Consider the following 13,310-nt stretch of genomic DNA (forward strand, 5'->3'; position numbering starts at 1 on the left):
TTTAATTGCTCTTGATAAAAGTTAAACAACAGTTGTCTTCATCTGCTAAAGATACTAGCAAAGCTACCGGACAGGTAATGAGATTAACAAAAGCACATGAGGTAAAATTCGTTTTAGTGAATAAACTAACGAACTACTCAATTGTTCGACCAAAGTAAGCAAAGTAATGATTCAATTATAGAACTAGCAGTACCATTACTATAGCGTGAAAATGAAAATCCATGTACTTGACATCTGAAACCTTGCTGAATACTAATATGCTTACCTACCCAAGTTGGTGTTGTTGCTACTCAATCAAACAAAACAAAAAGAATTGAGCTGTTGTTATTCCTGTCGCCCTGAGCACAAAGGTGAAACTGCAGTGATTGTTGTAGGCAATCCAATTAAGCAACACAGTGCAAGAAGAAATAAATAAAGTACCAAAAACCACCCAATGATGTTGGTTTTCAGTATATCAGGCAATCAAGGAAGAAAAAGAAAGAAAAAGATAACTAGGATTTGAAAAACGATGCATAATATCGCTCAAATTTGCCCCTTGCCTTTTCCCATGCAAATCTGAATAAAAACTAGCACATCCAGGCTTCGTTCAGTACATCAGGCATCATCAAGTAAAAAGCTTGCACTCCTAGTATTGATAATTTTGTTGTTACATATAGAGAAAATGTTTATTGGGAACCATATTATTGCCCATCTATAATAATATTTTTGCCTAATTCCTACCTATTAATTGCCTAAATAAACTCCATGTTATTGGCTAATGTTCTTATCTTTTAATCTGAATATATAAAAAGACAACAAAACTAAAATATAAAGTAGGTTTGCTTTCCCCTGCAAATCCAAATAAAAATAGCACATTCAGGTTTCATCCAGTACATTAGATGTCATCAAAGTAAAAAAAATGTGCACTCCTAGTTTGATATTAACGTTGTTACATATGGTAAAAGTGCTTATTTTGAACCATATTGCCCATCTATAATAATACTATTGCCTAAATCATACCTATAAATTGCCTAAGTAAACTCCATGTTATTGGCTAATGCCCTTATCCTTTAATCTGAACACATAAAAAAGACAACAAAACTAAAAGATATAGTAGGGTTCTAGGGGCATTTAAAACCCATGTTATTACACGCAACTATTATCTTACAACAAAAGTGTTGCCTCGTAGAAAATACTAGGACATATAACTTGCTACCTTCAACATATTTTGATGATAGTACAGTGATACATACCGCAGTACATGATGATATAGTGCCTTGTTGATGCTTCTGTCATCTAGCCATTGCATAAACTACAACTAAACAAGCAAGAGAATGAAAAGCATTTAGCTTAAATGTTAAAAATGCAGTTAAAAATATAATTTCTGGATATGATAGTGCCAAGGCTTGTGAGTCAGCAATGAGCACCAGCAGTGCTAGGGAAAGAACTACTAAGCAAAAAGCAAAGTTGAAACAATACTTCCTTTAGAATCATACATGTACAGGATAGTAAAAAAGAACTAATATATTTCCAGTACTAGGATGCATGTAAAAAAAGAACTTAAGAGCTTTGACATGTCATAATAATAGGGAGGGAGGGAGGGGAGGGAGGGGGGGGGGAGAGAGAGAGAGAGAGCCAGGACACTGGGGATGGAGGGAGGGGAAAAAGAAAATGGCACAGCCTTGTTACACATAAGCATACCCAAAACAATGATAGGAGTCTTTAAGGCTTGTTATAGTGCTGACTAACTGAGGAAACCTACAGGGAGGCATAGGAAAGGCACATCAGGTTCTAATCTCTATCTTGTTGTACTGAAATGAAGAAAGAAAAAAAATATTAGTGAATGAAAAGCAAGTGTGGTTAATAAGAGTAAATATCAGGTTCTAATTCTATGTGTGTGTTATGAGTTGAGTGCCTAGCTAGCATCCAATAAGAGGATGCATGGGAAGGTTGTGCAATGGTTTCAGTTTGGGTTTAGCGCATTTCAATTCATTTCAGCATTATATCATTCAATATTCAATATATAGATGAGTTCTAAAATTGCACAAAAAAGCTCAAATAGGGGCACGATTTGACACTTGACTATGTAAAACCAAAAAAAGGATCTAGCAATATGCTAGGTTCTACCCAAATGAACATAACCAACACTGAACAATGTGGCAATCTCGTATCTGTACAAATGCTATTGCTTCAATAATTTAAAAAAAACAAACTTGAAACGAGACTCACCTTTGTGTGCAGGGCTACTCGTCTTCACTTGCCTGATTTTGATTGACTTTTCCTTGAACATTAATCCAAAGAAAAAAAACAAATCACCACACAAATCAGTGAGGAATATATACCAACAAATGGACATCCCCTCTCCGTTGATTTCTATGCAAAGGATAAATGATTCACCTCAGAAATTTATATTTCCCCTATAGACCAGTGGATTCGAATAGAAAGAGCTACTCCTCTACCCTCTGTGATGAAATTCCTTCATATCGAAATCCAAAATGTAGACGCAAAGGTCAGTTGAGTATAGAAAAAAAAACAGTGTGACAACAATTTAGATGAAAAACAAATAGATTCCTCACCATATGTCTGTTGTGGATCCTTTTTCCACCGATTGACAGATTCTCTCCAGCAAAAAAGGGCCCAAATCAGTTTATCTCGCGAGATGTAGAAGGGGCATGGGACAGACTCCGTATGGGACAGCGTTGGAATCAGATGGGAGAATCACTCACCTACACGAGAAAATCCAACGAGTTCCATAGGTGCGCTGCAGATGGAACGCGAGTAAGCCGAACTTGTCCTCAAGCACAGCTTCCAGGGCAGGAGATCAGCTCGGTTGCCAGGCCCAAGCCCCCACCATCGACGCCTGGTTCCATCGGCGGCGCGTCTTCGCTGTTGTCGCCGAGGACGAAGCGGAGAGAGATGCAGTCCTCGCCGCCCTACGGCATCCGTCACGGGTAGTGTGAGCGAATGAACGTCCTGAGGTCGCGGTCGTAGCCCCGAGCCGCACCCACCACGGCGGCGAGCGTGTCCTCGGTGGCCGCCGAGATGGGTAGGAGGGACCCAGGAGAAATCCTCCCCAGGAAGGGGAGCGCCTCCGAGACCGGGACATATTCATCGAGCACCGCAAGCAACTTCGATGGAGAGCTCCCAAGCGCGGCGACGGCGCCGCGTCAAAGGAGAGAGAGAGAGAGAGAGAGAGAGAGAGAGAGAGAAGAGGAGGAGGAGGAGGAGGAGGAGGAGAAATAGGCCCAGGCGTGCGGAAGCTGAAAAGTCATTTGGCACACCGTAATGGAAGAAGTCCACATTACCCCCCTCAACTCTCGCCGCGGTCTAAAATACAATCCTCAACTATAAACCTGGCTAAATGACCCCCTCATCTCTAGAAACCAGGTACGCCACACCCCTATGTCCAGTTCACCGTGGTTTTGAGCCAAGGTGGCTGCCACTGGACCTGACACCCCTCCTCCCCATGCCGTTTTTATTTTCTCTCCCTGTTGGCTTTTCTCTCTCTGTCGGCAGCACCTCTCCAGCTCTCCTCTCTCTCTCCCCCAAGCTGCGTACATTTTATTTTAGCCGAATTGTTCTCAGTAATGACACCATGAATTAGAACAGATAACACTGCATAGCACTGGCATAAGAGTACCAAGCCATTAGTCTGGCATATTACAGGAAGTAGTAGCCTACAGTTTGGCATAAATTGGAGCCATTAGTCTTGCATATTACAGGAAATAGTAGCCTACAACTTGGCATAATTTGGAGCCATTTGTCTGGCCAATTACATGACCTGGCCAATTACATGACTTAGTCCTGGGTCTTCACTCTCGCACTTGCAGTCCCAGATGTGACATTAATAGAGCCTTTAGCTGGGCCTTCTATTTGTAGGGAAGCTGTTCCACCAGGTGTGGTTGCCACCCTGCCTTGAGCAGATGTCCTCATAATTCTTTGGGTTGACATGCCCTGCTGCAATTTAAACCAATAAGCATTTGCAGCAGCTATAACCCAAGTTGCAATAGAGAGGTGACAACATTAACTTACAATTTGTGTTGTTGTTGCAGTCTTCTCTGAATAGAGAATTCCTGACCCATAACACTGTTTTTTGCTGTTTGAGGAACTTGCAACATTCGTCGAAGGTCCCTTTCTCTTCCTGTCACTTGTAACACTCTGCTGTGAAACTGGCACTGAAACCTGTGTACATGATGATTAACTAGTTATTAATAGCAATTAATTTACACAGAATAGCTGAGTCACAAGTCCTTACCATTGCATTTAGTGAGTTGGCATGAACTTCAGATTGAGCTGGTTGCACATGAGATTGAGATGCTGCCTTACTAGGCCTACCACTATTCCTCCTTTCACAGGTGCTCTTGTTGTGTCCAGTTTGTTTGCATTTTGTGCACCTGATCCTATCTTAGAAATTATTTTCTTTTTTGGCTTCTCATGTGGTTCCCTCATCCTCTCCTTTTTAGGCCTGCCAGGCATCTTGACATACTTTGGTGCTCTCGGTTTTGCCATTTTAGAGGTGGGCCAATTTTGAATGCCTTCGACAGGTTGCAACCAATGAGAATAAGTTTTGTTGAATTGTTCCACTGTGTAACAGCTTGCAATGTAATCATCTAACTTGTTGGTTTTGCAGTATATACAGAAAATGGCATTGCAACATGGCAGTCCAGATAGTTGCAAATACCTGCAAGAGCAAGTTCTTTTTTCAAGATTTACTGTCCACCTGTGATCATTGTGCTGCACTTCAAAGGAATCTCCTCCACAACAAATTGCATGGCAGTAAGCAGATGACTTGATAGCTGCTTTGAGTTTCTTTAGTATATTAGGACATATAGCATGGTGCCACCTAGCAGCTTTACTAACCATGTCATGGATCCTGATCATTACTTTACATCTAATAGCCTCTAGCATACTGATTATAGGAAGATACCTTGCTTCAATGATCCACTTGTTGAAGGACTCATAGATGTTATTGTCAACTGAGTCACAGTTTGACCCTAGCTTCATCCATGCCCTGCTCCAATGATGTGGAGATGTGTTCATCACTGCTTGTGCTCCTTGAGGTGTCTTCTCAGCCAGCTCAGCTCTTGCAATGTTGAAAATTGTCATGCATGGAGCCTTAGCACACCTCCAGAAGATGTTCTGGTATTCTTTTTTCTTGAATTTTTTTCCTCCAGTTGGCATAGATATGCCTAGCACAATTTCTATGCTCAGCTCTAGGAAGCCAGGCTTCAACTGCATTTATAATTCCCTTTTGTTGATCTAAGATAATAACCCAACCATCTCCATCTCCAATATCCAAGTCTCTGCATAGCAAGTAACAAAACCAGTCCCATTAATCATTTGTTTCCATCTCTACTATAGCCCAAGCTATAGGATAGATTTGGTTGTTTGCATCCCTACCAATTGCACACAGCAGGATACCTTTAGTTGCTCCTTTGAAGAAGCAACCATCAAGACCAATTACTTTCCTACATCCAGCCAGAAAACCCTTCTTACATGCATCTAGGCACACAGATTCTCTGAAACACAAGATCCTCAAATTCTAGGTCCAACTTTATAACAATTGTGCTTTCTGGGTTACTCCTTAGAAGTTCCTCCTGGTAGTCATAAACTCTAGTGTACTCACTCTTTGTCCTGTCTAACCATCTACCCATTACTATCTGCTTTGCTCTCTTGCACTTAGACAAACTGACATTTGCAAACATTTCCTGTTGAACCGTGGCTCGAAGGTGATGTAAGCTCCATGCTGGGTTTGCTTTAATCAACTCTTCAAATCTATCTGCAATTCTTCTAGATGCCACAAGTTTATTATCTCTCCTTTTGGGACATGTGTGCTCATCATTCAGACTAGTTACAAGCCAGCTGTCTGACATAGTGGTCTTCTTCAAAAGGCACACCCACGGACACATGGGCCAATCACATACAGCTCTGACCCTGTTTCCTTCATCCTTGATAAATTTGATACATTTCCTTTCAGTAATACCATACTGAATTATTGCATCCTTGAATAGTTTCTTATCACTGAACTTCATTCCTAAAACAAAAACCGGGACAACAGCCTTTCTGTCAAACCTAAGAAAATTATCTTCTTTTATAAAAACTTCTCCATCAGAGCCTTCTTCAAATGATTCATCCTCATCACTAGAGTCAGCATATGGTGTCGAATTGCCATCTAGAAGGTCACAACCATCAAGTTGCTCAGTTTCAGTAACATGAGTAGTGAAAAGTTCTCCTGATTTCAGATTGTTCTTGAATTCCATCAATTTATTGTTAATTTCTGCAGCTTCCTCATCCTCTTCTGAAGAACAACAGCCACTAGGAAGATGATAATCACTATCTGAACTGCTATTCATTTCTTGTTCCTCCCCCATCTCACTAGAGCACTTCTGTAGCTGTATACTTGGTTCCTCTAGTTTGATTATGTTGCCTTGGATACTAGCTATCTTCTTCTCATCAATGAATTGCACTTCATCAGAGCTACCATCATCTACACTAATGATTTCTCTATCTTCTATCTCAGCTGCAATCTCATTTGCTTCACCATCACTTCTCCCATCATCTGCAAATGCTTCCAATTGCATTGCCATTGACTCAACAAACACATCGGCAACATTATTGCCAGTGACACAATCTAACATTAATCGGCACACGTTGTCATCGTGCAACACCCTAAGCCCATTGTCCAAATTTTTTTCCCGGAAACAACCAATGCAGCAACACTTCATCTGTAACCACTCCATGATCCTTTAGGTGGCCATGAATCTCAGGTAAAGAAATCAAATCTCGATCTATGTAAGACATTCCTTCAGACCCACTGAAATAGTGCATCATCTTCCCATCAAAGAAAAACTCTCCTCCAAAATGAAATCTAACAGCCAACATATCCATATCATCCATCTAGAAAACGAGATCCAAACCTTAGTCCCTAACCCGAATCATGAGAATATAACAGATCTAGATTCCACAGGGAGGATGTCTCACCTTAACCACAAGAATCTCCTACATCCAGAGGGCTCTGGATCGGGAAGAAGAGAAGCTGGAAGAGGTCATGTCCATGGGAGTTACAGGCTTGGAGGGTAGTCGCCAGGTTTGGAGGGCTCTGGAGAGCTTGGGGGGGGGGGAGAGAGAGAGAGAGAGAGAGAGAGAGAGCTGGAGAGGTGCTGCCGACAGAGAGACAAAAGCCATTAGGAAGAGAAAATAAAAAGCGGCGTGGGGGAGGAGGGGCGTCAGGTCCAGGTGGCAGCTAGCGTGGCTCAAAACCACGGTGAACTGGACACAGGGGTGTGGCGTACTTGGTTTCCAGAAATGAGGGGGGTCATTTAGACGGGTTTATAGTTGAGGGTTGTATTTTAGACCGCGGCAAGAGTTGAGGGGGGTAATGTAGACTTCTTCCCACCGTAATCCATCTGATTCCTAATTGACGATGAATACATCCGGCCATTCCTATGGACAAAAATACGGCGGGTCATAACAAAGTCTTTACCTAATCTTAAACCAATCAAAGCCACCCAAAAGTGATTGAAAACAGACCACGTTAACTTTAGCAAGATGTTTAGAAATTCGGAATTCCTAAACAACACTCTCGAGTGTTTTTTTCCAAGTCATCAATCGATTTATTTTTATGTCCACTAGTTGTTCTTTTCTGGTTGCATGTTTCTGTTTTCACATGAATGAAGCCCGGCCCATCTTCTATTGTTTTTTATTCTATCTTCACTCGATATCCTTTTGCTTCTATCACTATCAGCCGATGATGTTTGATGTCTGCTGTATTGTTCATGTTTCCGTTTTGAGTTCTTGAATATGATCCGGCATATAGGTGTTGCTTCTTCTTCTTCTCCAGCTAATGGACTGTTGAGGCAGCAGCGTCCCTGGCCCTGTGCGCTCTGCTTCTCCCAGGCAGAGAGATGCCAATCCGGCGCCTCACCCTCCCGTGCTGACGAGCTCTTCGCCTCTTCATGATGAGATACTTCGTCGGAGTCGGCATCATCCGCGGCGGTTTCGGGCCTTGCGCCAAAACCGATTTCGAGCCGGGGGGTTTGGAAAGGAAGGAAGTGTACGTTGGGAGGAAAATTGATCGTTTGTTGACTCGGAGCCATTCGACGGACACATTTAAATGTTGTACTTCGGTGGATCTTGGCTGTTTGAGATTTCAATGTCAGAGGGCTTTTTTTTTAGTACAGATGAGCCTCTGATCGTTGTTGGACTCGGAGCCATTACGGCCCATTCCTATGTTGTACTTCGGTGGATCTTGGCTGTTGAATTCATGGCAGCGGGCCTTTTTTTAGTACAGATGAGCCCACGATCGCGATTCGCGAACCATTCGTTCGTTCTTGTCGACATGCTCACGAAATTGCAAATAATCCCCCGTATCTGCCTGGCCGGCCGGACTCAAACCTGTTCAACTCTCCTGCGAATCCAAATGGAAACGAGTCAAACGACCCGACGAAATGGCAGCAGATACCCCCACCACGCCAAAACCATCACGACGAGCACCAGGACCAAAAATGAACGATCTGGGAGAACAATCCCATGATCTACTCTCATTTTTTTTTAAAAAAAAGATCCCATGAGCTGCTAGGGGTAATACGGTGCTCACCAGCTCGCGTGCAGCATCGTCCCTGCACGCGCTTTCCGACCCAGTAGCCATGCCGGCCGCCGCCTGCACTCCCGGCGGACATCAGCATCCACATCAACTCCACCCGTGCCACCACTTCCCCTGATGCCTGCTAGGCTGCTATATATATACGCTGCACGGCCTGCGATCCCCAACAACAACGACAACCAAGACAAGGACCCAAGAGCAGCTTCTGAGTTGTGATCACCCATCGATCTGATGGCTTCCGCTGCTCGCTCCTCTCTCGCGCTCCGAGCGCTGCTGCTGCTCGCGGCGGCCGTCGCCGGCGCGCTCTCGGACCCGACGCCGCTCCAGGACTTTTGCGTGGCGGACCCGCAGGGGGCGTGCAAGCCGCCGTCCGCCGTGGTGGACGACGACTTCTTCTCCGCCGCCATCGCGTCCGCGGCCAGCACCGCGAACCCGTTCGGCGCCAACTCCACGCGCGCCACCGTGTCCACGTTCCCGGGGCTCAACACGCTGGGCGTCTCCATCACGCGCGTCGACCTCGCGCCGGGCGGCCTCAACCCGCCGCACTCGCACCCGCGCGCCTCCGAGCTCGTCATGGTGCTCAGCGGCGAGGTCATGGTCGGCTTCACGTCGTCGGCCAACCGCCTCTACTCCAAGGTGGTCAGGGAGAACGAGCTCTTCGTCGTGCCCCGCGGCTTGCAGCACTTCCAGCTCAACACCGGCGCCGGCGACGCCGTGTTCCTGGCCATGTTCGACAGCCAGTCGCCCGGCGTGGTCACGCCCACGTTCGCCATGTTCTCAACCAAGCCGGCCATGCCCATGGAGGTGCTCACCAAGACGTTCCTCATGGGCGAGGACGAGGTCAGCGCCATGAAATCCAAGTTCGCCGGCTTCTGACATTCAATATCACCAGTCCAACAGCAGTTATCTTCTGCTAAATTATCCCATCTAGAGTCACGCCAGTGCGTGTATTCATTTGTTTTTTAAAAGAAGATGATTCTCTGTTTCTGAAATCGCTGTATACACATCTGTGCTTCGGTGCTTCCGCCAAATTGTAAACTATATAATGCTCTAAAAGTGTGACCTGAATGTAAATGTACGTGTGCCAATATAATATAACTAGCAGTTTGCATTGAGAGATGAACTCACGACTTCATATAGTGTAACTGTAACGTCCCGGATTTTTTCCAAAATGTTAGAAAGTCGAAAAATATGAATTTCAAATTTTTATTAGTAATGCTGTAATTAGATGCATTTACGTGTGATTTCTGCTCTTCTTAAATTCCTAGTAATTAAAATTTCGAAATAAATTAAGGATACAAATGTTAGTGTGCTATATTTAGAGTTACTTGAATTTTATTGTATCTACCTTATTCAATTGAATTCGATTTTGATTTATTTTTTGTTTGAAATTATGTGGAAATTAAATTTGGAGTGTGCCCTTCAAATTTAATTTCAAATGCTAACCCGTTGACTGCCATACCCGTATCGTGCCCGGGACCAGACCCAAAATCTACCCAAACCTGGAACCCAACCTAGCTAAGCCTTTTTGGCCAAGGTGACCAGCTCGCCTACCCTAAACCCGGCCTGCTACCCCACCTGAGCCTGACTCGGCAGTTCGGCCCGTCCCCGTGCATTTGCGCCCCGACCGGCCCGAACTCGGCCTGCCCCGCTCACCCGCCAAGCCACGCTCGCGGCCCAATCTGCCATTGCCGCCTATGCCCACTGACAAGCAGACCCCGCGCGTCAGCCTCACCTCTTCCACACCCCTGTTCGCCTTTCCCCTCCGCCTCGCCTCGCCCCACCTCTCTCAGCGGCCTGCACACCCGCGCACTCGCCGCGCCGCTCTGCCCTGCTCACATCAGCCCGCAACCACCCGCACCTTCGTGTCAAGCCCCCGAGCGCCCAAAACCCTAGCCGCGCTGGCCGCCAGGTGCCCGCACCGCGACCTCGGGCCGTCCATGCCGTCGATGCCAGTGCTGGATGCTTGCGCGAACCCTGGCCTCAGCACCTATAAAACCCCAGCCATGTCGCAACCCTAGCGCCCCCATTAGGGTTTTCCTAGTCTCACCGTCGCCCAGAGCAAAGGGCTGAGAAGGAGGAGAAGCAGAGGAGGAGGAAGAGAGAAGAAGAGGAGGAGGAGGAGGAGGGGCGCCCATCGGAGCTAGAAGCCAACGCCGAGCCGCGCGAGGAGGACCAAGACGCCGCCACCACAAAGAGACACAATCAAGCTTATGCCCGAACGCCGATGTCGTCGTTGCCGCGCAGCCTGCATGGCCTCACCGCTCCTCTCCTCTCCTCTTCCTGGACATCGCACAACCCCTCTCTTCACCAAGCCGACAGGTAGGCCCATGCTCAACGTCCATCCATCCTGTATTCCCCTGTGCTGCCGGAGTGTTGCATTGCGTCATCGATCAATATGCTGTAGCAGAGCCCTAGGGTCCCCGTCCGATTTTAGTACAGGAGCCCATCGCGCCGCCGTCCCTGCCCTACTGCTTGTCGATGCCACCGGTCGTGTTGCAGCCCTAGCTGTCAGACTCGGGGCAGCGGGACTGCTTACATGCATAGAATATTTTGGAATAAAGGATAGCGCATGGCATGTACATTATCCTTTTGTAACTACCCGATTAGGCGTAGCACTAATTGATATACAAGTAAACTACTAGAACGTATTTGAGTTGGACTCTGTGTTAGTATTCGGCTAGGGTTCCCATGTAACCATGTCCCCCAAACTATATAAGGGCGGGCAGGGACCTTTTCAAAATATATCAATTCTCTAACGTAATACAAACCAACACACAGGACGTAGGGTATTGCGCTCTCAGCGACCAGAACCTGTCTAAAGTTTCATGTTCCTTGCACCTTCGAGTTCAGATGTCGGCGAGTCCCTGCCTACAATTAGCCACATCGGAGGTTTCCCTCAGTGGTGCCCGCGCACATGTCCTTGCCCCGTTCAGCCAAGCTTAAAGGCCATGCCTTTGGCAAGGCCGAGCCATTGGCTCAAGCTTGGCCCTCGCCAACCTGCGCGGCCGAGCCGAGCCATTGGCCGAGCCGCATCTCAGCTTCCTGAGTGCCCGCGCGTGCATGAACACGACCACCGTACAGCCAAACCGAAGCCATCGCTGCGTCGTTGTGTTCGCAACATGGCCAGCCCCTTTCGGGCATTTTGCCGAACGCTCCGGGGGCGACACCACACACATACACAAACCTGGACGAAGCCCACGCTACACCTCGTCGTCTTGCCATGCCGGACCCTAGCCTCGCGAGGTAAACCTGCCTCATCGCCGTAGCCTCGCCATCGCGCTGCACCGCCCCCTTGCCCTTTTGCCATCCGTCTCAGACCTCACCGTAGCCATATGACCTCGCTTGTGGAGGTCGCCGCGCCGCCGTCGAGCCTTGCCTTGCTGTATCCCAGGCACCGCATGTCCATGCTATTCGTGTCTTCGCTGGATCGAGCTGAGTTCGCCACCATGTCGACGAGCCTTGACCTCGTTCTACCTCTGCCTTGCCCTTGACCTTTCCTGTACGCTCACGACGCCTGTGATCGAGCCCTAGCCTCACTTGTGCCAGTGTCCGCACACACTTGACCTACTGGCCTTGTCGCCATGCCACCTTAACTCGCCGCGGCAGCTGGAGTTGAGCGCGAGGAGGATGATGACGCCGCGCCACTGATGTTGTGGACCACCTTGCCAGCGAGAGAGGAAGGAGGGAGGAGGAGCCGGATCAAGCCAAGCCAAGTGTTGGTCCACAAAGCTGAAGATGACCCGGCCTATTAGCAGTTTTCAGCCCAAGCCACGCTCTGGCCTATGGAACCGCGGGCCAATCCAGCCAGCCCAGAATAAAGTCCGCCAGCACTGAGCCCATTTGTTGGGCTACCGAGAGTCGAAGCCTGCCAAGTCGCTCCGTCTAGATCGAGCCGGCCAAGTTCCCATAGCAACTGACCCGAGTTGTCCCAAGTCGCCTAGCTGAACCCGACTAAGCCAGCCCGTGAGCGCAAGCCAAGCCTGAGCTAAACCAAAGCCAGCTTGCGTGGCCTTGAGCCGTTTTCCTCGAGCTGCAGCTAAGCTGGCCTGCAGCTTGCAGGCCGAGTTGAGCCATGAACCTTTGTGGGCCAGACTGAGCCGACCCATTTTCCCTTTCAGCCAACGGTAGCCCGGAGTGTTCCGGCTCACCGACAAGGACGGGATGTAGGTACCCAACGTCTGAAACATCGAGTATCTCCGTAAGTTCTACCCATAGATAGGGAGAGTCCCAACGCTTCGGTATGAGAACCAAGTAACCCGAGTCCACCTCAGGAAACTTGGCCCGGGGGCTCCCTCCTACCTATGTACTATCCTACTTTTACTACTGTTGGCGGTCCTTAAGTGCAAAATCTGACCGTCAACTATACTCACAAAAGAAGAAAAATCATACCTCTCACTCACATATTTGTATCACTAACCTAGTGTTGACGGTCGTTAAGTGCTAATTCTGACGGTCAACTAGACTCAAGAATAACGGAAAACTATACGCCTTACTCACATATTTGTATCACTAACTTAGTTCCACAACTATTTTGGAGTTTGTATGATTTCAGATGAGCAAGAGTGAAATAAGACGAAAACACGACGAAGACATCACGCAACTACACAGAAGATCACGTCCGGCATCACACCCTTACAAAGAGGGCCCACCTAACAGAGCAAATGGGAGTGCCAAGGAAGATACACTAGTGGATAAGGACGAGGATCCATGTGTCAGCCAGCATGCA

The 13,310-nt window shown here is 47.2% G+C and overlaps 1 protein-coding gene across 1 annotated transcript; it reads left to right on the forward strand.

Annotated features, from left to right (window-relative positions):
• Nucleotides 1-8,812: 8,812 nt before the first annotated feature.
• On the forward strand, nucleotides 8,813-9,457 carry LOC120710706 (germin-like protein 1-2). Its single transcript, XM_039996302.1, has one exon. It carries the CDS (start codon nucleotides 8,813-8,815, stop codon nucleotides 9,455-9,457), a length of 645 nt encoding a protein of 214 aa, XP_039852236.1.
• Nucleotides 9,458-13,310: the final 3,853 nt, after the last annotated feature.

This window comes from Panicum virgatum, chromosome 5K, assembly GCF_016808335.1.
Source record: "Panicum virgatum strain AP13 chromosome 5K, P.virgatum_v5, whole genome shotgun sequence".
In the NCBI taxonomy this organism is placed as follows: domain Eukaryota; kingdom Viridiplantae; phylum Streptophyta; class Magnoliopsida; order Poales; family Poaceae; genus Panicum; species Panicum virgatum.